Source organism: Asterias amurensis, chromosome 10, assembly GCF_032118995.1.
Source record: "Asterias amurensis chromosome 10, ASM3211899v1".
Taxonomy (NCBI): Eukaryota; Metazoa; Echinodermata; class Asteroidea; order Forcipulatida; family Asteriidae; genus Asterias; species Asterias amurensis.
Window position 1 is genome coordinate 4,410,865 of NC_092657.1, and position 22,652 is coordinate 4,433,516.

A 22,652-nucleotide genomic window follows, 5' to 3' on the forward strand; every position below is an offset into this window, starting at 1 on the left:
TGTAAAAGTTTTTTTTATTATTGTTTTTTTTTTTTTATTTGTCTGATTCAGTGCTCGCAATTTTTTGCATAGTTCCCAAAAAGCAATTGCAATGAAACTTTCAGGGATTGAAGGTTATGGTGTAATAATGATCCTAAAGCAAGGATGTCATGATGACGTCATCAGCGGTCACGTGACGTCATCTTAAAGGTGTTTTATGTTAAATGTTTGAAAATCTCTATCAAATCAGCCACAAGAGACCGTAGGTTTCTGTTTGCGGGATTGGGGAGGGATAAATTAGGTCTTTATTTTGTTTCGTGTGCGTGACCTCACATGACCTCTACTTCCGGACGAAACCGGAAGTGGCCCTCTAATTCAAAATTGGCAAAAGATATGAAGTTGCTTTTAACGATGTTAGTGCCTGGCAAGAGTGGGCAGTTCAAAAAAATACCAATGACGTCAAAAAATGCAACAGCGCCCTCTAGCGGCAGGTTGAAAACTCGTCAAAATGGACTTTTTGAAGATGTCTGTGGTGAAGTTTTTTGTAATCGCTTTAAATTTTACACACACGTTTACTGTTGGGCGGGCATCATATTTGTGAAGTTTCAGACCAATGGCGTCTTGGGGGGTCACGTGACGCGGTCTTAAAGGTGCACTATTTGAACTAATATAACTCTTGAAGTAATAATGCGATCATGTTGAAACTTAGTAGGTTGTTAGATATTGGTAAGTTCTTGTGAATTTTGAAATGACGTCATGATGACGTCATCACGTGATTTTTTATGATTTGTTCAATTTTTGCACCTTTAACACATAAATTGCTATCTGAACATGGTATAATCCAAATAATTTTTTTATTTATGCCACATTGGGCAATTTCCTTTGAATACCCAACATATTTAAAACTCAGTTGAGAAACTTGAAAATTTTATTGACGAAACAGCTCTGCATTTGTGCACAAATGCAATTTAGCTCTAGTTTAATTGTTATTCCTCTTCTTGAAGTTATGTTGTCATTGTCAAACATTATTACGACGGTTTATTCATTGTTTAATAAGCAGATGAACAAGAAACAATTCCCTTGAACCCGCGGTTGTTTCGAAAACCGCGCTGGAAATCGACCAACGCTGGGAACGATCAAGGTGATGTACACCGGTGTACATCACTTTTCATGTTACCCGGCCCGTCGAGCCATGTAACATGCGTTTTTGTTGCGCGTCACATGATTGGTTCTTGACCAATCAAACTTCACAGTTTGTTACCGCAGTATAACAATCACAGATGATACATATGACATGATCAGACTTTTGGCAGGTAACTCTGGTACACACAATTTATTCTGCTAACCATCATTAGTCTGGTAAGCATAATTTATTCTTCTAGCTTCTTTTGAGCTCTTTGAAACTGGGCCCCTATTCCAAATTCACAGTTTTATTTATTTTTTGAACAGAAATTCCGTATGAGGTGACAGTCTTCACCGGTGATGTTCAGAATGCTGGAACTGACGCTGCAATCACGCTAAGCGTATTCGGAACGAACGGCTACACACCGGATATGATCCTGGATAAAAAAGAAGAACGTTTTGAGAGAGGAAAAGAGGACCTCATTAAGGTAGGAAACAAAGATTTTTGTTAGTGTGGCCATCTTCTCTTTTTTCCCCGAACTTTTCCCATTAAAGGCAGTGGACACTATTGGTAATCACTCAAAATAATTATCATCATAAAACCTTTCTTGATTACGAGTAATGGGGTGAGGTTGATAAAACAGCTCCTTCTGAAGTGACGTAGTTTTTGAGAAAGGAGTAATTTTTTCACGAATTTGATTTCGAGACCTCAAGTTTAGAATTTGAGCACACAACTTCGTGTGACAAGGTTTTTTCTTCTTTCATTATTATCTCACAAACTCGACGACCGATTGAGCTCAAATTTTCACAGGTTTGTTATTCTATATATATGTTGAGATACACCAAGTGAGAAGACTGGTCTTTGACAATTACCAGTAGTGTACAGTGTCTTTAAAGTCACCTGGAAATATAAATTTTTTTCTTTCAAACGTAAGAGTACAGGTATATGCTTACGAACAATAAAACAATTTTTTTAGTAATTGTTTGTCACGATTTATATGTTTAAAAAATATATAAAGTTGTTTGGGGGCTGACTCCGCCTACCCCTTTTGTGACGTCAATCGAGGCAGACTTTGCCTGCAATGCGTATAGTAAACACACGTGCAAAGTACATGTACGTCCAAGTCGTAAGTTGGTACATTTCAAAAAGTGTTTTTCTGCATTCAGCAGCAATACACCTGGTCGGCATTGCCGGAAAAAAAAAAAAAAAATCTTTTTTGAAACGTACAAACTCACGACTTGGTCCGTACATGTACTTTGCAATTGTGTTTACTCTACGCATTACAGGCAAAGTCTGCCTTGATTTACGTCACAAACGGCGCCCTCTCGGGTCGGGGTCTACTCTTAAATTTGTAAATAACATAAGAACTGATTTTTTTAAAACCTTAGTTAACTGTTTGTTAACATTCAACTCATCAAAACACATATATTAGTGACAAAAGCTTTATTTTGAAAAAATACCACTTCCAGGTGACTTTAAGCAACCAACATATTGTTTACTTTTATACCCCAGAAAAAATGTATTCAAGATGCAAACAAAACGTGGCCATTTTTGTATGTGTTTTTTGTACCAATGTGTACAGTTGAGCGTATGCAGCAGAGCCCAATTTCATAAAGCATTTAAACACAAAAATTTGCTTAGCATGAAATTTCTTCCTTAATAAAAACAGGTTTACCAACCAAATTCCAACATGATTTTCAGGATAAGCAGACAACAGCCGAATGCCGGTAACAAGCAATACGCAACAAATTAAAATTTGGTTGGTTATCTTGTTTTTATCAAGAAAGAAATTTCATGCTAAGCAAATTTTTGTGCTTAAAGGCTTTATGAAATTGGGCCCTGGGTGCTGTTGAAAATCTAGCTATCTAACGACCTGAACTGTAACATCTGGAAGATTCCGGTCTTGAATAAAGAAAACAAAGACCCACAAGCAATTTTTAAAGGATTCGGGTACTTTTTCAAAATGTCCACAGATTTACATTAAACTTACAGGGTTTGAAGATATGATAGTGGAAAGCTTCCCTTCAAATATTAATAACTGAGGTTGTGTAGTTTTTTTAGAAATGAGTAAAACAAGTCACATAATAATTGTCGTCTCAGGAAGACGAAAATCATTTTAGCATGAAAAATCCCATTATCCAGTTATGATATTATACCAAAACCATAGCATAACTAGTTAATACGTACATGTTAAAACTGAGACGAAAATTATTTATTTTACTAATTTCTCAAAAACTACAGCACCTCAGTAAGTAAAATTCCAAGGGAAGCTTTCTACTATCCTAATCTTCAAACTGTGTAAGTTTAAAGGCGGTAGACACTTTTGGTAATTGTCAAAGCCTAGCCTTTACAGTTGGTGTATCTCAACATATGCATAAAATAACAAACCTGTGAAAATTTAAGCTCAATCGGTCATCCAACTTGCGAGATAATAATGAAAGAAAAAAACACCCTTGTCACACGAAGTTGTGTGCGTTTAGATGGTTGATTTCGAGACCTCAAGTTCTAAATCTGAGGTCTCGAAATCAAATTCATTGAAAATTACTTCTTTATCGAAAACTATGACACTTCAGAGGGAGCCGTTTCTCACAATGTTTTATACTATCAACCTCTCCCCATTACTCGTTACCAAGAAAGGTTTTATGCTAATAATTATTTTGAGTAATTACCAATAGTGTCCACTGCCTTTAAAGGAATTTTTACATTCGCACAATCTATCTCTCTGATTTTCAAACAAAGAAACTGACTGTGCCTCTTATTTATTTTTCTTGTACACAGATGGAGCTTGATGATATTGCTCCCCTCAAGAAGATCCGAATCGGCCACAGCGGCAAAGGCAGCCGCCCAGACTGGTACCTGGATAAGGTGAGGATTAGAGGGTTGACATGATGGCAATCTGACAAAATGTCTGACATGTTTGTAAGTGTCGCGGTCGAGCGGTTAAGAGCACCAAATTCAAACTCTGGTGTTTCTGATCAGCATAGTGTGGGTTCGAATCCCCAGCCGCGACACTTGTGTCCTTAAGCAAGACACTTAACCATTGATCCTTCCGGATGGAACGTAAAGCCGTTGGTCCCATGTGTTGTGTAGCGCATGTAAAAGAACCCAGTGCACTTATTTAAAAGAGAATGGCTTAGCACCGGTGTTCCTGGCTGTGGCTGCTGTATGCGCTGTAGCACCTTGTAATCCCTTATAAGGTGCTAACTAATTGGGTCTCAACATTCATCACTGCAATAACCTATCTTTCTGAAAGTTTGTATCTCAGCGCCTTGAGTACCTTGTTTGGTAGATGCGTGCGCTATATAAGACTTCGATACTATTGTATTATATTATTATTAAGGCCTGAAGGCCAACTCAAGGTGTGGGCTACAATTATTTTTTCCGTAGGCTGAAACAGGGTTACCCCTTTTACAGTCCATACGGATGTAGTCTTGGGTAACATCGGTCCGAAGCCTGGCCGGTAGATAAGACCTTTAAAGGAGTTGATACAACCCACCTCTAAAAGCAACTAGAAACTACGGCGCAACAAAAGTGACAGAACGCCTATTGAAACTGTGCAGGACAAATCGCGTATACCCCCGGAAATGATAAACATACTCTTGAGCGCGCCCTCACGCAGCCAAAAATACGGCGCATTCCATCTTGCGTTTATGATTTCATCATCCTACAGTAAACTAGATTCCCCACTAGATTCATTGGTACTTGAAAGAGCAGACATGGTTCTTGCGATGGATTTAGCTTAGTGCGCTAAATACTTGGCAGCACTGGGGTCGATTTCACAAAGAGTTAGGACTAGTCCTAACTTAGTACTAGTCCTAAGAGATATCAAAAACGTACAGCTAGTCCTAAGTTAGGACGAGTAACTCTTCCTAACTCAAGATAAGACTAGTCCTAACTCAAGATAAGACTAGTCCTAACTCTTTGTGAAATCCACCCCAGGCTGTGTACTCCCCAGGGAGCTCAGTTGACTCAAGAAATGAAATAAATTGACCGCGTTAACAATCTTCAAGCACCACGAGAAATTGTGTGACATTACCTTTCGTTGACAATCATGTCAGTGGTTCTTGAGCAGTTGACCTTTTCTTTATCCAACAGGTCCATATGAGGAACATGGAGACGGGAGACCTGACTGTCTTCAAGTGTGGTGAGTGGCTGTCCAAGACACAGAGTGACAAGAAGATCATCCGAGAACTGCCGGCCTTCGTCAAAGGAAAAGCGCAGATCCAAAGTAAGATGGTCATTACGTGAATCACCCATTAAAAGCCAGCCTGAGTTTGCCTCTGTAAACTTGGCTCCCCCCCCCCAAAAAAAAGGTTCAAAATTATTATATATGTGTCTATTTTCTCTCATTAGACACCAACTACAAGGTGACGGTGAAAACCAGCGACATCCGCGGAAGCGGGACTGACGCAAACGTCTCGCTTGTCATCTTTGGCGAGAACGGCAGCTCGGAAGAGCTCAAGCTGAAAGAATCGCAGACGCACCGCGACAAGTTTGAGAGGAATCAGACGGACATCTTCACCTACTCGCTCCTGAGTCTCGGACAGCTGACCAAGGCAAGGATTTGGCACGACAACAAAGGTACTGGGCAATCTCGATGGTCTAGTTGGTATCTGCTTTAAAAAAAGGTTGTGGGTTCAAACCCCACCCAAGTAATACAATGCCTGTGTTTCTTTTCCACAGAGCTCAGGAAAGTACTGAGTATACAGTGCTTACACACATCGGTGTATATGGGTAAAACCAAAGTTTATATTCTTTATCCCCGATGCATATTTAACATCTTTGAAACAAAGGTGCTTCAACTTTTTCAGTGCTTGCTTTTTGTTTGCGTTTTGAACCTAGCCAAGCTTTTTTGAAAGGGATGCTGCAGTGAATTCAAATAAAACAGTTAATTTTGCTGTCATTTACTTCTGAAATATGTTTTGAACATCAAAAAATGTGTTTTCTTTATTCCCGATATATCTAACTTGTGTACTTAGCGAATAAGTTTTGTGGATTGTAACCGCCCCCCCCCCCCCTACCATCGACGTCATGTCGGGAATACAAACAAAATCATCGTCAAAAAAAAGTCTGGTCCCTAACTACACAAGCCTAGGTACCAGGCCACACTGCACACGTGTGTACATGTACTATGCGCACGGACGTACATCTCGGGTTACCGACATGACGTCACGTTTATGCAAATGAAGGCTCCCTTTTAGGGGCGGGGCAGGTTCACCTAATCTCTTTAAATCCGTTTTTTAAAATACTTGCACATTTAATAAAAAATAATAAAAAAATATGTTAGGTTTAAAAAGTCCTGTTTAATCGTTTTAATTAATAAAAAAAGCATTGCAGCCACCCTTTAAGGTTTTTAGAAATTCTGCACAGAAAAGTTAGTAAGTCTTTCTCATCAAACTAAAATGTATCTTGCTGATTGGTGTCGCCTTGGTTCATCCCAAAGTTAATAATATTTCTTGCCTGATAATGCCCTCTCAGGATAACATATATAATATGGGTAATACATATACGACAGCACTGATGTACATTTTCACACAAAAAATGAAATTGAAGAAATTAAAAATTGGGTTGTAATCTTCACGATTTTTGTTTCTTACCAATTCTGTAACATTCCTTTAATATCATCATAATTTCAGGACTGAAAGCGGGCTGGCATCTAGAGTACCTTGAGATCATTGACGAGACGGCGAACAAGACGTTTATGTTCCACTGCAACCGCTGGCTGGCCAGAGACGAGGACGACAAGCAGATAATGAGAGAGCTGACATGTGACTCTCTCAACACGCCTAGAGACGATAAAGAGAAGATTAGTAAGTATCAATGAACCCAGCCTCGCTACACTGTAAAGTCTGTTTGGAAACCTAGCCAAGATGGTGTCAGAATTATTTTTACTTTTTAGTACCCTCAAATCCGTTTAAAGGCAGTGGACACTATTGGTAATTACTCAAAATAATTATTAGCACAAAACCTTTATTGGTGACGAGTAATGGGGAGAGGTTGATGGGAACGGCTCCCTCTGAAGCGCCATACATGTAGTTTTCGAGAAAGGGGTAATTTTCCACAAATTTGATTTCGAGACGTCAAGTTTAGAACTTGGGGTCTCGAAATCAAGCATGCATGTTTTTTATTTCATTCATATCTCGCAACTTCGACGACCAATTGAGCTGAAATTTTCACAGTTTTGTTATTTTATGCATATGTTGAGATACACCAAGTGAGAAGACTAGTCTTTGACAATTACCAATAGTGTCCACTGTCTTTAAACCAATGTGCTTGTGTTTCCATTGCAGCTTACGAGATCTCCGTCACGACGACCGATAAACGAGATGCGGGTACGACCCAGAATGCCTGGCTCTCCTTAGAGGGCGACCTTCGCAGCTCCAAGGAGTTCGTCATGGAGAACAGCGTCAAGAAGAAAATCCTCAGAAAGTAAGATTTATAACCAAATGTGACCCACTCTGTGAAAATGAGTCAGATGTCGCCCAATGCAATATTAAGTTATGGACAGTTTAATGTGGAAAATGTGAAAAAAGAAAAGGAAAAAAAAATCGTTTTCTTTTTTTCTTTTAAAGATCTTTAGTTGCATGGTTAACCTTTAGAACTCTTACTTTTAGGCAATAAAGCTATGAATACAACAATTGTTGTGATCATACTTATGTCTAATTCGTATCCTTTTGCACACAATGGTAGTTTAAAATATCATTTTACTTGTACTTCGTTTTTCACAAAAATGGTGTAGTGGCTAATTTCAAACGGGAGTAACTCAGCAACGCGATACACCCCAAAGCTTAGACACATACCAAATTACTGCTGCTGATGTGTTCTTTCCAGCCATGCATATAACTCAATTCTTGAAATTGCCTACATCTGACTCATTTTCACAGAGCGGGTCACAAATGTCTAGGGTGGATTTCACAATGAGTTATTAGAGTAGTCTTAATATCTCGTGTAAGGTTGAATTACATCCGTTTGAGACAGGCGTTCCAGAGTTGCGCACACCAAATTCTAAATTAAGTACATGAAAAGTTCAACGTCTGAAACAGCTAGGAGCGACTGGTTGTGCTAGAAGTCCAAAGATCCACTTGTTTTTTATGCTTAGATGCACCAAGTGAGAAGACTGGTCTTTGACAATTACCAAATGTGTTTAATGCCTTTAAAGGCAGTGGACACTATTGATAATTACTCAAAATATTTATTAGCACCAAACCTTACCTGGTAACGAGTAATGGGGAGAGGTTGATGGTATAAAACACTGAGAAACGGCTCCCTCTGAAGTAACATAGTTTTTCGAGAAAGAAGTAATTTTCCACGAATTTGACCTCGGTATTAGATGAGGTCTCGAAATCAAGTTGCATCTGAGAGCACACAACTTCGTGTGACGAGGTTGTTTTTTCTTTCATTATTATCTCGCAACTTCGACGACCAATTGAGCTCAAATTTTCACAGGTTTGTTGTTTTATGTATATGTTGAGATACACCAAGTGAGAAGACTGGTCTTTGATAATTACCAATAGTGTCCACTGTCTTTAAGTGCCTAATCTTGCCACTCCTGTTTTGTAATTTTGTTGACAACTGATATTTTGTCCACAGGGGCGATACAGACACTTTCAAGTTTACAACTCGCAACGTCGGACAGATCGACAGTATTCTGCTGGGACACAGGGAGCGGAGCGACGGTCCCAAACCCAAGGGATCGGGGCGAGAGGTCGACTGGCACTGCCATGAGGTCATTGTCATGGATACGTCAACAGGATCAAAGTAAGTGTAATAACTGCAAGAGCGCCCTAAGTCTTACTCGGGCCTTTTGCCTTTCGCTCCTCTTTTTAAATCTTCCTGACCACCACACTTAGGACTAAAGAACCCAAGACTTTTTTACATCGTAGCTTGAATTTCATTTTTTTCAAATCCAACCTCAACACCCATCTATCTCAAATTGCATTCTCTCATTCTTTGGTCATTTTTTTTTTGTTGTACCAAGTGCATCAAGATTCCGTCCAGTTATGTTTTGTACTATTTAAGATGCTTTTATTCATTGAATTGTTATTGGGTCAGACACAACTTTCTTATTTCGGTAACTTTCTTATTTCGGTAACTTTCTTATTTCGGTATTTCTCTCTCTCTGTAATGTCCCAGCTTGTTCTTTGGATGAAAGTTTTTAGCTTTTATCGTATATTCTGCATTTGCTATTATAGGGCCTACTGTGAATAGTGTGTTTTATTCTGTGGCTTGTTCATTTTCAAATGTTTTGCTGTTGTCGTTTTTCTTTGCTTGTGTTCCCAAATTCATTCCATATTTTGTATGAAGTACTTCTTGCTTATATATTATTTGTAGCTAAAATCTTTCAGCTACTGTGATATATTTTACATTTGCTATTATAGGGCCTACTTGAAATACTGTGTTTTATTATATGGATTGTTCTTTTCCAGACATTCTTGTTTTTATATTGCTTGTAGCTGAAAATGTTCAGCTACTGTCACATATTTCCTATATGTACATGTACATGTACTATGTGATACTGTGTTTTATTCTGTGGCCCGTTCATTTACAAATAATTTGTTATTGTCGTTTTTCTTTGTTTGTATACCTAACCTTATTCCATATTTTGTACTTAGTACTTCTTACTTTATATTGTTTGTGTGTTTGGTGTCATGGCCGAGTGGTTTAGAGCATCAAATTCAAGTTCTGGTGGCTAAGTCATCAGAGTGTGGGTTCGAATCACGGTCGTGACACTTGTGTCCGTGAGCAAGATACTTTACTATAATTGCTTCTCTTCACCCAGGGGTATAAATGGGTACCTGCGAGGGTAGAGGTTGATTGTGTATGAAAAAACTGCAGTTCTTAAGTATCTTGTCAAGAACTTGCTTAAATTCATATGATAATGTCATTACGTGTATTGATTTGTTCACTTTATGAATTCTTTCTTTGTATTATATATTTCTGTATTGTTGCTTGTTGAATTTTGTGTCATGAACCTTGTACACAAGGTACATGTAGATGGTGTGTTATTTATGCCTATTATTAACATGATTATTATTATTATACCGCCATTTTGGTTGTTGTTTAGGAAATTTGAAACTCTACTTTTGATTGCTTTTCTTATTGCTTTCCCCTATTATGGTTATTTTGTTTTTCCTGTCCAATTATTACTATTATTTTTTAGAGTAGTTTAACCTTTTAGGCCTATCAACTGTAACTAAATCAGTATTTAATTTTTAAAAATTATTTCTAAGATTTGTTGACCTACAGTATATTAAAGAACAATTCTTGTACTAAAGTACAATTTTTTAAACTCTACTTTTTATTGCTTTTCTTTTTTTCCCCTATTATTATTATTATTATTATTATTATTATTATTATTATTATTATTGTTGTTATTGTTATTGTTATTGTTATTGTTATTGTTATTGTTATTGTTATTGTTATTGTTATTGTTATTGTTATTGTTATTGTTATTGTTATTGTTATTGTTATTGTTATTGTTATTGTTATTGTTATTGTTATTGTTATTGTTATTGTTATTGTTATTGTTATTGTTATTGTTATTGTTATTGTTATTGTTATTGTTATTGTTATTGTTATTGTTATTGTTATTGTTATTGTTATTGTTATTGTTATTGTTATTGTTATTGTTTTATTGTTATTGTTATTGTTATTGTTATTGTTATTGTTATTGTTATTGTTATTGTTATTGTTATTGTTATTGTTATTGTTATTGTTATTGTTATTGTTATTATTTATTTATTTATTTATTTTTTTGTTCCTGTCCAATTATTGCTTTCATCTTTTGGAGCAGTTTATTCCTTTAGGCCTATCACTTGGTAATTAAATCAGTATTTTATTTTAAAAAAAATATTTTTAAGGTTCGTTGACAATAAATTGATGAACAATTCTTGTACTTACATGTAGGATTTAAAATACTGGGAGTATGACTTGGTGGGGTTTGCGGTAGCACCATGTTTAATTTGTAATATTTTTTGAGTGAGTAGTGTCAGTTCTGAAAAGAATCAGTGGTCGACAACTCAATTTTTCCAATCAATATGAGTTTAGTTGAGTAGACACTTGACACTATTGGTAATTGTCAAAGACCAATCTTCTCACTTGGTGTATCTCAACATACGCATAAAATAACGAACCTGTGAAAATTTGAGCTCAATTGGTCGTCCAAGTTGCGAGAGAATAATGAAAGAAAAAACACCTTCGTCACACAAAGTTTTGTGCTTTCAGATCTCAAAATCAAATTCATTGAAAATTACTTCTTTCTCGAAAACTACGTCAATTCATAGGGAGCCGTTTCTCACAATGTTTTGTACTATCAACCTCTCCCCATTACTCGTTAACAAGTCAGGTTTAATGCTAATAATCATATTGAGTAATTACCAATAGTGTCCATGTGCCTTAAACCACTGGTTCTTTTTAGAACCACCGCTACTCAAATTATGGTGTTACCGGAAACCTCACCTCATTCTTGTACTGAAATCTGTTGTTCGCTTCTTCTCTCCAGGTTCACCTTCCCCTGCAAGGGGTGGGTCCCTCTGGGCTTCGGCAAGGACAGCGCGATGAGACTCAACTGCAAGAAGGTTGACGAGGGCAAGATGGTCACGGCAAGAAGTAAGTCTAAATTCGTTTCATTTTTAAATTTTAAAAATTCCATTCAATCATTGAGACATTGGGTACCAATTTCAAAACTCACTCCCTGGTAGTGCAGTTAAAATACGATCCTATAAGCTAAAGTAGTAGTCCCCGCCAAATTTCTATACCTTCTGCCTGGGTAGTATTTAAAAAGCAGGACAGCTCTTTTCAGAATTGAGAAGTCTTCCCGAACAATCTGTAAATCTAACTCCACAATATTGTGGAGTAGAATATATTGCAAGACAGTTCTCTAAAGAACAAACTCTAATGCAAGTAGATACACACATGGCGTTACCGCAAACCAAATATTTATCTGTTCAATCAATCGTAACATTTATATATGACGCTGTATTGAAACGTTCATTGCTTATGGCGCCATACAGTGACCTCTTGTAAACAGGGCCCAATTTCATAGAGATGCTAAGCACAAAATTTTGCTAAGCATGAAATTTCTTCCTTGATAAAAAGAGGTTTACCAACCAAATTTCCATTTGTTGCAATTGCTTGATACTGGTATTCAGCGGTTGTTTGCTTATCCTGAAAATTACAGGGAAGTTTGGTTGGTAACCATGTTTTCATCAAGGAAGAAATTTCATGCTAAGCTAATTTTTGTGCTTAGCAGCTCTATGAAATTGGGCCCAGGTGAGATTTGAGTGAGGTGTTAAGAGTCTGTATTGTAGGTGATTGTCTGATGCTGTATGTAAGGAAGATTGTTCCATATCCTAGTGGCCGCGACAGAAATAGATCAGTCACCCCAACTGTACAAAAATTAGAGCCATTTTGTCTCCTGAGAATTGATCCAGCCTCCTCCATCTGTCTCCATATCACAGTAAACCTGTAACCCATCAGTCAGACTTGATGGGAAGATTGTGTATAAACCATTGATGAATAACCAGCTTAATAGCTACATGTAGTAGGGTCATAGAGTGGAAAGTTCTCCAAAATTTAGAGCCATCTTGTCTCCTCTGGAACACGATCCAGCCTCCTCCATCTGTCTCCATATCACAGTAAACCTGTAACCCATTAGTCCGTGTAGGAAAGATGGTGTATAAACCATTGATGCGGTAACCAGCTTAATAGCTAGTAGGGTCATAGAATGGAAAGTTCTCCAAAATTTAGAGCCATCTTGTCTCCTCTGGAACACGATCCAGCCTCCTCCATCTGTCTCCATATCACAATAAACCTGTAACCCGTCAGTCAGACTTGTAGGAAAGATGGTGTATAAACCATTGATGCGGTAACCAGCTTAATAGCTAGTAGGGTCATAGAGTGGAAAGTTCTCCAAAATTTAGAGCTGTCTTGTCTCCTCTGGAACTTGGTCCAGCCTCCTCCATCTGTCTCCATATCACAGTAAACCTGTAACCCATTAGTAAGACTTGTAGGAAAGATGGTACATAAACCATTGATGAATAACCAGCTTAAAGGCAGTGGACACTATTGGTAATTACTCAAAATATTTATTATCATAACACCTCACTTGGTAAAGAGTAATGGGGAGAGGTTGATAGTATAAAACATTGTGAGAAACGGCTCCCTCTGAAGTGACGTAGTTTTCAAGAAAGAAGTAATTGTCCACGAATTTGATTTCGAGACCTCAGGTTTAGAATTTGAGTTCTTGAAATCAAGCATCTAAAAGCACACAACTTTGTGTGACAAGGGTGTTTTTTCTTTCATAGTTATCTCGCAACTTCAACGACTGATTGAGCTCAAATTTTCACAGGTTTGTTATTTTATGCATATGTTGAAATACACCAACTGTGAAGACTAGTCTGTGGCAATTACCAATGGTGTCCACAGCCTTTAATAGCTAGTAGGGTCATAGAGTGGAAAGTTCTCAAAGATTTTAAGCCATTTTGTCAATATCTTTGTTCGGAGATCCAGTCAAAAGCCATAAAACCGTTAACTGCTGTGTAGCCAGGGACCACACCCAAATTACGACACAACCTGGGAAGTGGCAGGCAGGGGTGGGATCACCTAAAGGGGATGCAACTTTTTGTTTCAGATATCAATATAAACCTCGGGGAAAACTGACTGGGTAGGAACAAAGAACAGTACAAAAAATTAATAATATAGAAATCTTTGCTTTTGAAACTCTTTCTTTATTAATATTTACCTTCAAATACTCCTTCCTTTACAATTTCGTATAAGCAAAAAAATTGTATTGACCCATTTCACCTGACGTCATCATCAGAATAATCTTGGATGCGCCATTTTGGTGGTCAATGTCAACGTGTGTTATTCAGTGAAGTGCGCATCTTATGGTGACGCGGCGTTTACACGTAAACCTATTGACCACCAACATGGTGAGCGTGGCATCAGTCGCCGCGTGTGACGCTCGTGCAAGGGGTCAATACACATGAAATTCTTCAAACTACTAGACAGTTGGAGACTTTGTGACACAAGGTGGCAGCAGATTAGCCCTGTAAATCCAACTTTCATGGAAATAATGAGCAAGTTTGATCAATGACTATAGTTAACCATAGTTCGACTAACTCTAATCGAACGCGCAATAGTCAACGATAGTTGGACCAGTCTAGTCGAGGCTAGTTGAAGCTGGATCGAGGTTGGTCGCATCGTTGGTTACCAATAGGAATTAGGCATGTCACATTGTGCTGCAGGCAGAGAGGACCAGTTACTATTTCACACACGGTCTTTAGACAACGACTAGAGTCGTTTGCACTTTTATTTCAGCGCGCACGCGCTTCATATGTCACAAACTAACCACTAGTATAGATTTAAAAAGTATAACTTCAAATTCATGAAAATTAAACCGAAAATGAAACCCAAATTAGCCTTAAAATGGCAAAAAGTTGCAATGTACATCTTAATTTTTACAATCATTTCTAAAATGGGTTAAAATGATTTCTAAAATCATTTCTAAATGAGTTAAAACTACTTTGAAATCAGTAATTATATTCAAGTTTAAACACATTTTTTTGTCTTCTTCTTTTTTTCTCTTTTTTTTTAAAGTTAACTTTAAAAATTGACTAAGTAAAGCAGTGCAAAACCAACTGCCATCGCTTAAAATGATCTGCATTCTAAAGAATTTAACCATTTTCCTTTCACAAGACCCCGTGATGCTATTTGGAAAAAGTAAACTTCACTGCTTACTAGGTGCTGCGTAATCTTACATCATAATATAATAATATATAATATAATAATAATAATTAAGACTTATAAAGCCGTTTTACAGAGATACAATGCGCTGGTATAGATAAAGCTACGAAAAAGCCAGTTTATGGGCGAGAAGAGAACAAATTCGGATTTAATTTACACTTGAAAGTCTGCAATGAGTTGATGTTGCGAATGTGATTGGTAGGGGGAGATCCAACATCGGGGACCAGCAACTGAGAAGGACCGGACCCTGCCCTTTTGTAAGCGCGAGGGATTGTTAGATTCTGGATGGAGCGGAGGCCACTCCGGCCAGCTGGGCCCAATTTCATAGAGCTGCTTAAGCAACAAATTGTGCTTAAGCAAAAAAATACTTGCTTATTAAAATCAGATTACCGCTCTATTATTATTCTAAGTTAACAACAGCTAAATACCAGTCACAAGCAATGTATATGCCGTGCAATTTTGGCCAGTAACATGTGTAAAACAAGCGAGCTATTTTCGTGCTTAAGCAAATTATTTGCTTAAGCAGCTCTATGAAATTGGCCCCTGGTTTGTTGAGGTTGAGAGACTCTGTGATGAACTCTGGAAGTACGTCAGAGAGCGGCTTTGTGCATGTTCTCTGATGTTCAACCATGTGACAAATTGTGAGGTGTTTGAAGAGCTAAATGGAAGCTAATTTTGCAGCTCAATTTTGTCCAATCTATAGACGATGTGACCTATGTTTACATTCAAACAGCCCTCTGTTGACAAAACACTGTATACATCATGTTTCGCTGGGCAAAAAGACATGTAGTCATGGTAAGATTGCATATACTTTCTAGCTGACTGCCAAAAGAAAAAGGTTTTGCCCGGCGGTATGCGCGCGAATCATGTTGGTTTTCGTGTGATTTAACACAACAATGAAGAAAAAAAGTCCTTGAATAGTAACTTAATACTGAATAATTATTTCATTTATACAGATAGATAAGTTTGTTTTCTTGACATCATCAGAGTTACAAATAAATAAAAAGTTAAAATGAAAAGATTAAAAACCTCATGACAGCTTGCGTAAAACTCTCTTTGTTCTGTAGATTTAAACAGAGCAAGCATTCTATAATTTCTCATTCCTTACCTGTGATACTTTTTTAGCCTTGTGATTACAAATCTTTTTTTGTTAGTTTATCTTTTCATGTTGAATTTATAGGAGTTTGTTTTTGTTGTACTATTCGATAACCTTTTTTTCTTCCTTTTACAAACATTGATGATGTTAAACGTGATTAAAAATCCTACCGTTGATGTGTACTTAATCTCTGTTCATATGGAGAGTCTCGGGGCATTTCTTACAGCCAAGAAAATAACCTTTCCAGTTCAACAAGTCAATCAATTCATGTCCCCAAAACCTTTGGTAAGAGTTTGAGTTTAAGTTACTTGCCATATTTTCATGCTGCATTTCTTGAGGGACTAATAATCCCCAATCCAGCCATTCCATTTTATTCCCTGTCCCTGGTCAATGGGTTGATAGTTACAAAACTTGCCGTATTTTCATGCTGCATTTCTTCAGGGAGTAGAAATATCCTTTCCAGCTGCGCCATTGTATTCCCTGTGAATGTGTCTCCTCTCCCTGTGGATAGTATTTACCGTTCAGATGAGCTCTAAGGCAAGCCTTATACCACCAGGCACCTTCATATCGCTCGGCACAATTGTAATCAGACCTTGCATCATTATCGTGATCCATCGTTGAGAATGATTTGCCATTATGAACTGCCATTGAATCACCTGCTGGACTCTGAGCATCATATGAACCAACCTGGAGAGTGTAGTTGTCACCTGTAACAGCAAACTCACCATAAGAAGCCCAAGATGTGTTGGACTCCCAATCTTCAATACCTACTCTGAGTTGCCATTGACCTGACCCAGTAAGGTCACGCAGGATGTCATTCCCCAACCAGAACTCATTCTGCAGATCACCAAACCCGGATTGGTATTCAGTCCAGTTACGGTAAAAGTCAACAGAGCCATCTTGTCTCCTCTGGAACACGATCCAGCCTCCTCCATCTGTCTCCATATCACAGTAAACCTGTAACCCATCAGACCAACTTGGTGGAAAGATGGCGTATAAACCATTGCTGCGGTAACCAGCTTGATACAACTCCAGACAACTACTAGTGCCGGGCAGTGAAAATGACATAGTGTCCAAGTTGTCATAGTAGGCACTCCCTTGAAACTCAACAAAGTCATCAGGGCTGTGAGCTCTGCTGGCATTATTCAACTCACAACTACCTCTTGTGATGTGATAGTTGAATGATGCACACTGTGGATCCATAGAGCAGTCTCGCCCACATATCACAGGAGAAGATACAGTCTTCCACTGAAACACATGATTCAGTAAGGCTCGTTTTTCAGCCAAGTAGAAATCCTTAGTAACTTTTTGCAGAGTCTCACTCTGACAGGATTGTACCATGAAAGTCAGAAATAGGGATGCGACGATAATTATCATGATGAAGCTGTAGTTTAAGACTGTTAAATGCATTTAAATCGTAACAAATCCTGAAGTGAACTGTACTTCAAGAACGAAAACTACAAAAGTTAGATTTCAGTCAGCTTTATACTCTGTGCCTGCAGTATCTTGATGTCCTTTCATCCGTTGTTTCTTTTACTGAAATGATGAGGATCAGTGGAGTTTGGTTATTTTGGATTTCAGTCAACCCTATACTCTCTGCCGGCAGTATCTTGACGTCCTTTCATCCGTTGTTTCTTTTACTGAAATGATGAGGATCAATGGAGTTTGGTTGTTTTGGATTTCAGTCAACCTTAAGACTCTCTGCCTGTAGTATCTTGACGTCCTTTCATCCGTTGTTTCTTAATACTGAAATGATGAGGATCAGTGAAGTTTGGTTATTTTGGATTTCAGTCAACCCTATACTCTCTGCCTACAGTATTTTGACGTCCTTTTATCGGTTGTTTCTTTACTGAAGTGATGAGGATCAGTGGAGTTTGGTTATTTTGAAGGTACAGTGAAGTGTAGTGCGTCAGTGCTGTTACTAATGGTAACTGAAGGGTAACCCATGGTAACTAGTAAACAACAATACTTTGTAACATTTGATTGGTCCTTTCAGGCAATGTCATGAATATTTTTTTTAGCGTTCGCTGGCAAGTCTATTTCTTGACCAAAATGGACTTGACCTCCTGTGCAACACGTTTATCCTGAATGTAATGTAATTAATTGTTGAGTGACAACCAAATAGCACTAATAACGTCTTAATTAGTTGAGGCCTAGCAGAGGGCGTGCTCCTTCCAAGCTAACCTTGATTACACCATCATATTAGGCAATGTCATGAATATTCATGAGCATTCTCCGGCAAGTCTATCTAGACCAAACTAAACTTGACTTTCTGTACAACACGTTTCCCCCTTTATGTAATATAATTACTTGTTGAGTGACAACCAAATTGTACAATTAAGGTTTTTAATTGATAAGGAGTTGCAGAGAAGGGCGTGCTCTTACATGTACCATACTTTTTTAAACCTTGATGACATCATCATAGAAGGCAATGTCATGAATATTCATGAGCATTCTCAAGTCTTTATCTAGACCAAATTAGACTTGAACTTTTGTGCAACACTTTTCCTCCTTGAAGTAATATAATTAGTTGTTGATTGACAACCAAATTGCACAATTAAGGTTTTTAATTGATAAGGAGTTGCAGAGAAGGCATGCTCCTACCAAGCTATCGTTGATTACATCATCATATTAGGCAATGTCATGAGTATTCTCTGGCAAGTCTTTATCAATATGAAGTTAGACCGTGGCTGTTCTTCGTCTTTTTTCTTCCTTATAAAGTGCAGCCTTCAAATGGTTGAAGATGTATTGTACTAAACGCTGGAAATCGACCAATGGTGGGAACGATCAAGGTAATGTTCAAAACTCATGTTACCGCTGCGCTGTTCAGACATGCTACATGCGTTTTGTTGCACGTCGCGTGATTGGTTCTCGACCAATTAAGTTTCACAGTTTGTCACCGAGGTATGAAAAAACCTTCATGTTGTCCTAGGGCAACCTTGGCTAAGTTTCCCATGGGTTCGTGACCAGTTGTAGGGGTGCTTATAGTGATCTGATTTGTTCCCAATCGTTTGAGGTGACCAAACCACTGCAGTTTGCGTTTTCTGCAATCTGAATGTTTCATAGTTGGCCAATAATTTCATGATGATTCCTGTTCATCGATCCCATCAGTCCATCCAACCTATTCGTTCTGATGAGGTCTGTGATGTGGAAAGCTAAAACCATTTTCTCACCCATTTTTGTGGGTGCTTTTGTCTTAGTTGGGTGGCATCCAGTTAAAGTGGGTGGGTTTTAGGTGAAACGATACCCCACAGTTCTGCAGCCAATTTCACGCAATGATGTACATACAGCCGGCCACAAATGATATATGATACTCCTGATGTTGCCTTTAAAGCCTTTGCAATGTCTCTGCGATCAATGCTTACAGCATCAAGACTCTCTTATAGAGTCGTTTCCATCGTAGAGTTGGGTTAAATATGTACTGGATCTTTTGAAATCGGAACCAAGGAATTCGGGTTTTCGGTTCTACAGAAGAGTGGACCCGCAGTTCTCAAATTAGAAGCAGGTAGAATCATGTAACCGGAAGAACCGCCCAAACTTAGTACACGTATTTGTGAATTTTTGCTTTATAATGTGTTACAACTCGACTGTGAGGTTAAGTTACTTGGCGTATTTTCATGCTGCATTTCTTAAGGGAGTAGTATTGGTTTTTCCATAGATGCCATTGTATTCCCTGTCCTAGACTAACATCTGCATGTGGGTAGTATTTACCATTAAGATGAGCCCATAAGCATGCGTTAAACCACCAGCCGCCACGATAAACCTGTGCACAATTACTTGAGTGTGAATCATCATCCTGGTCCTTTGTTGTGAATGGGTATCCATTATGATATGTCATTGAATCACCTGCTGTACTCTGAGCATCATACGAACCAACATGGAGAGTGTACTTGTTACCTGTAACACTGAACTCACCATAAGAAGCCCAAGATGTGTTGGACCTCCAATCTTCCATATCTACTCTGAGTTGCCATTGTCCTGATCCAGTAAGGTCACGCAGGATATAATTCCCCAACCAGAACTCATTCTGTAGATCACCAAACCCAGATTGATATTCAGCCCAGTTACGGTAAAAGTCAACTGAGCCATCTTGTCTCCTCTGAAACACGATCCAGCCTCCTCCATCTGTCTCCATATCACAGTAAACCTGTAACCCATCAGTCAGACTTGGTGGAAAGATTGTGTACACACCATTGATGCGGTAACCAGCTTGATACAACTCCATACAACTGCTGTATCTTGTAGTGCTGGGCAGTGAAAATGAAAAAGTGTCCAAGTTGTCATCATAGTAGGCAGTCCCTTGAATCACAACAAAGTCATCAGGGCTGTGAGCTCTGCTGGCATTATTCAACTCACAACTATCTCTTATGATGTGATAGTTGAATGATGCACACTGTGGATCCATAGAGCAGTTTCACCCACAGATTACAGGAGAAGATACAGTCTTCTCCTTAAACACATGATTCAGTATTCAAATTAGACATGATTCAAATTAGACAATGTCATGAATATTCATGAGCATTCTCTTGCAAGTCTATATCTAGACCAAACTAAACTTGACCTTCTGTGCAACACGTTTGCCCAATGTGTAATGTAATTAATTCCAATAAATTGTACAATTAAGGTCTTTTAATTACTTTGGGAGTTGCAACGTCATGAATATTCATGATGAGCGCTCTCTGTCAAAGATAAACTTGACTTTCTGTACAACACGTTTCCCCTTGAATGTAATGTAATTAACTGATGAGTGACAACCAACTTGCACAATTAAGGTATTTAATTAAGTAGTTGCAGAGAAGGACAAGCTCCTACCACGCTAACTTGATTACTGTCTTAACTTCAGCGCCTAAAGTTCTTAGACGTTTACGAAGACTTGCCTTAAATTGTTGTTGACTACATAGATGTCCTTGAACAAGACACCTAACGTTAATTGCTTCTCTCCACCCAGGGGTAAATAGGTACCTGTGAAAGCAGAGATGGTTCTTGTGATTGATTTAGCCGAGTAGCGCATATTAATGCTGCACAGGCTGTATACTCCCCAGGGAGCTGAAATGGTTTAAAGACACTGGACACTATTGGTAATTGTCAAAGACCAGTCTTCGCACTTGGTTTATCTCAGCATGCATAAAATTACAAACCTGTGAAAATTTTGAGCTCAGTTGGTCGTCAAAGTTGTAAGATAATAATGAAAGAACAAACACCCCTGTCACCCGAAGTTGTGTGCTTTCAGATGCTTGATTTCGAGACCTCAAATTCTAAATCTGTGGTCTCAAAATCAAATTGGTGGAAAATTACTTCTTTCTCGAAAACTAGATTACTTCAAGTACAAACTAGACATTAATAACAAGAAAAGAGCCTTCTTTGTTTTTCCAGACACTTTCTTTATTAATTTCACTTTCAAACTCTTTCCTTTTACAATTTAGTGAAAGCAAATGTTTTGTGTGTACATACAGTATGCGGCTCTTCAAAATGTTAGTGAACCTTATGACACTAGGTGGCAGCAGAGTTACCAGTTGAATCCATTGTTTATGGAAATAGTGCACTAACTTAAAGACACAGCAGCCGATTTCCAAAGCGCTAGGATTAATCCTAACTCGAGTTAGGTCGAGTAAAACCCGTTCTTACTTAGGATGGGTTCAATGCATCCTACCTATTTGGATATGGAACTGAACCAGTCCTGAGTCATAAGATGAACCCTAAGTTAGGAAGAGTTTTGTGAAATCGTCGGCTGGACACTATTGGTAATTGTCAAAGACCAGTCCTCTCACTCGGTGTATCTCAAAATAATGCATAAAATAAACCTATGAAAATTAGAACTCAATTGGTCTTCGAAGTTGCGAGGTAATAATAGAAGAAAAAACCTATGTCGCACAAGTTGTGTGCTTTAAGATGCTTGAATTCAAGACCTCAGCTTTTCATAGAATTTTCTCTCAATTTTTTTCACACAATTAAGAAGAAAAAAAATGTCATTGAGTATTAATTGAATACTGTTTTTTTTTCTTTTTCTTTTTTTCCAGAAATTCAAGTTTGTTTTCTTGACATAATTTTGTTAACATAATTTGTTTTCTTTTTCTTGACATTATCTACAAAGTTACAAATAAATAAAATAGTTCGATTGAAAAGATTAAAAACAAATGCATAACTTCTAAGCGTAAAACTGTCTTTGCTCTGGCGATTAAAACAGAACAAGCAATCTTTAATTTCTCATTCCTTTTAAGAGACACGTTCAGCCTATGCCTATTACTTCACAGTGAATTTAAAATGAAATTTTAAACTATATTTTTTTATACATAAATTTCTTTCTTTTTTTTGCTTTCATCTAAGTTATAAATAACTACACATTTTTCAAATGAAAAGATTAAAAACAAATAATCCATAACTTCTTGCTTAAAACTCTCGTTGCTCTGGCGATTTCTAATTCCTTTTTAGGAGCTAATTCAGCCTATATTTCACAGTGAATTTAAAATGAAATTTTAAACTATATTTTTATATACATAAATTTCTTTCTTTTTGTTGCTTTCATCTAAGTTAAAAATAACTACACATTTTTCAAATGAAAAGATTAAAAACTTATCCATCACTTCTCGTGTAAAACTCTCGTTGCTCTGGCGATTTTAAACAGAACAAGCAATCTTTAATTTCTCATACCTTTTTTAAGAGACACGTTCAGCCTATGCCTATTAACTTCACCGTAATTTAAAGAATAAC

The 22,652-nt window shown here is 37.7% G+C and overlaps 1 protein-coding gene and 2 pseudogenes across 1 annotated transcript in view; 1 reads left to right on the plus strand and 2 right to left on the minus strand.

Moving 5' to 3' along the window:
- LOC139942508 (lipoxygenase homology domain-containing protein 1-like) overlaps window positions 1–22,652 on the plus strand; it is a 100,389-nt gene that overhangs the window by 59,215 nt on the left and 18,522 nt on the right. Inside the window, exons 39-46 of the mRNA XM_071939322.1 lie at window positions 1,429–1,589; window positions 3,881–3,967; window positions 5,198–5,330; window positions 5,456–5,683; window positions 6,739–6,912; window positions 7,393–7,531; window positions 8,693–8,860; window positions 11,604–11,710. Of these exons, the coding sequence (XP_071795423.1) occupies window positions 1,429–1,589; window positions 3,881–3,967; window positions 5,198–5,330; window positions 5,456–5,683; window positions 6,739–6,912; window positions 7,393–7,531; window positions 8,693–8,860; window positions 11,604–11,710 (1,197 nt within the window). The remainder of the gene's footprint in view (window positions 1–1,428; window positions 1,590–3,880; window positions 3,968–5,197; window positions 5,331–5,455; window positions 5,684–6,738; window positions 6,913–7,392; window positions 7,532–8,692; window positions 8,861–11,603; window positions 11,711–22,652) is intronic.
- On the minus strand, window positions 16,347–17,321 carry LOC139942510 (microfibril-associated glycoprotein 4 pseudogene; annotated as a pseudogene).
- Window positions 19,540–20,415, minus strand: LOC139943360 (microfibril-associated glycoprotein 4 pseudogene; annotated as a pseudogene).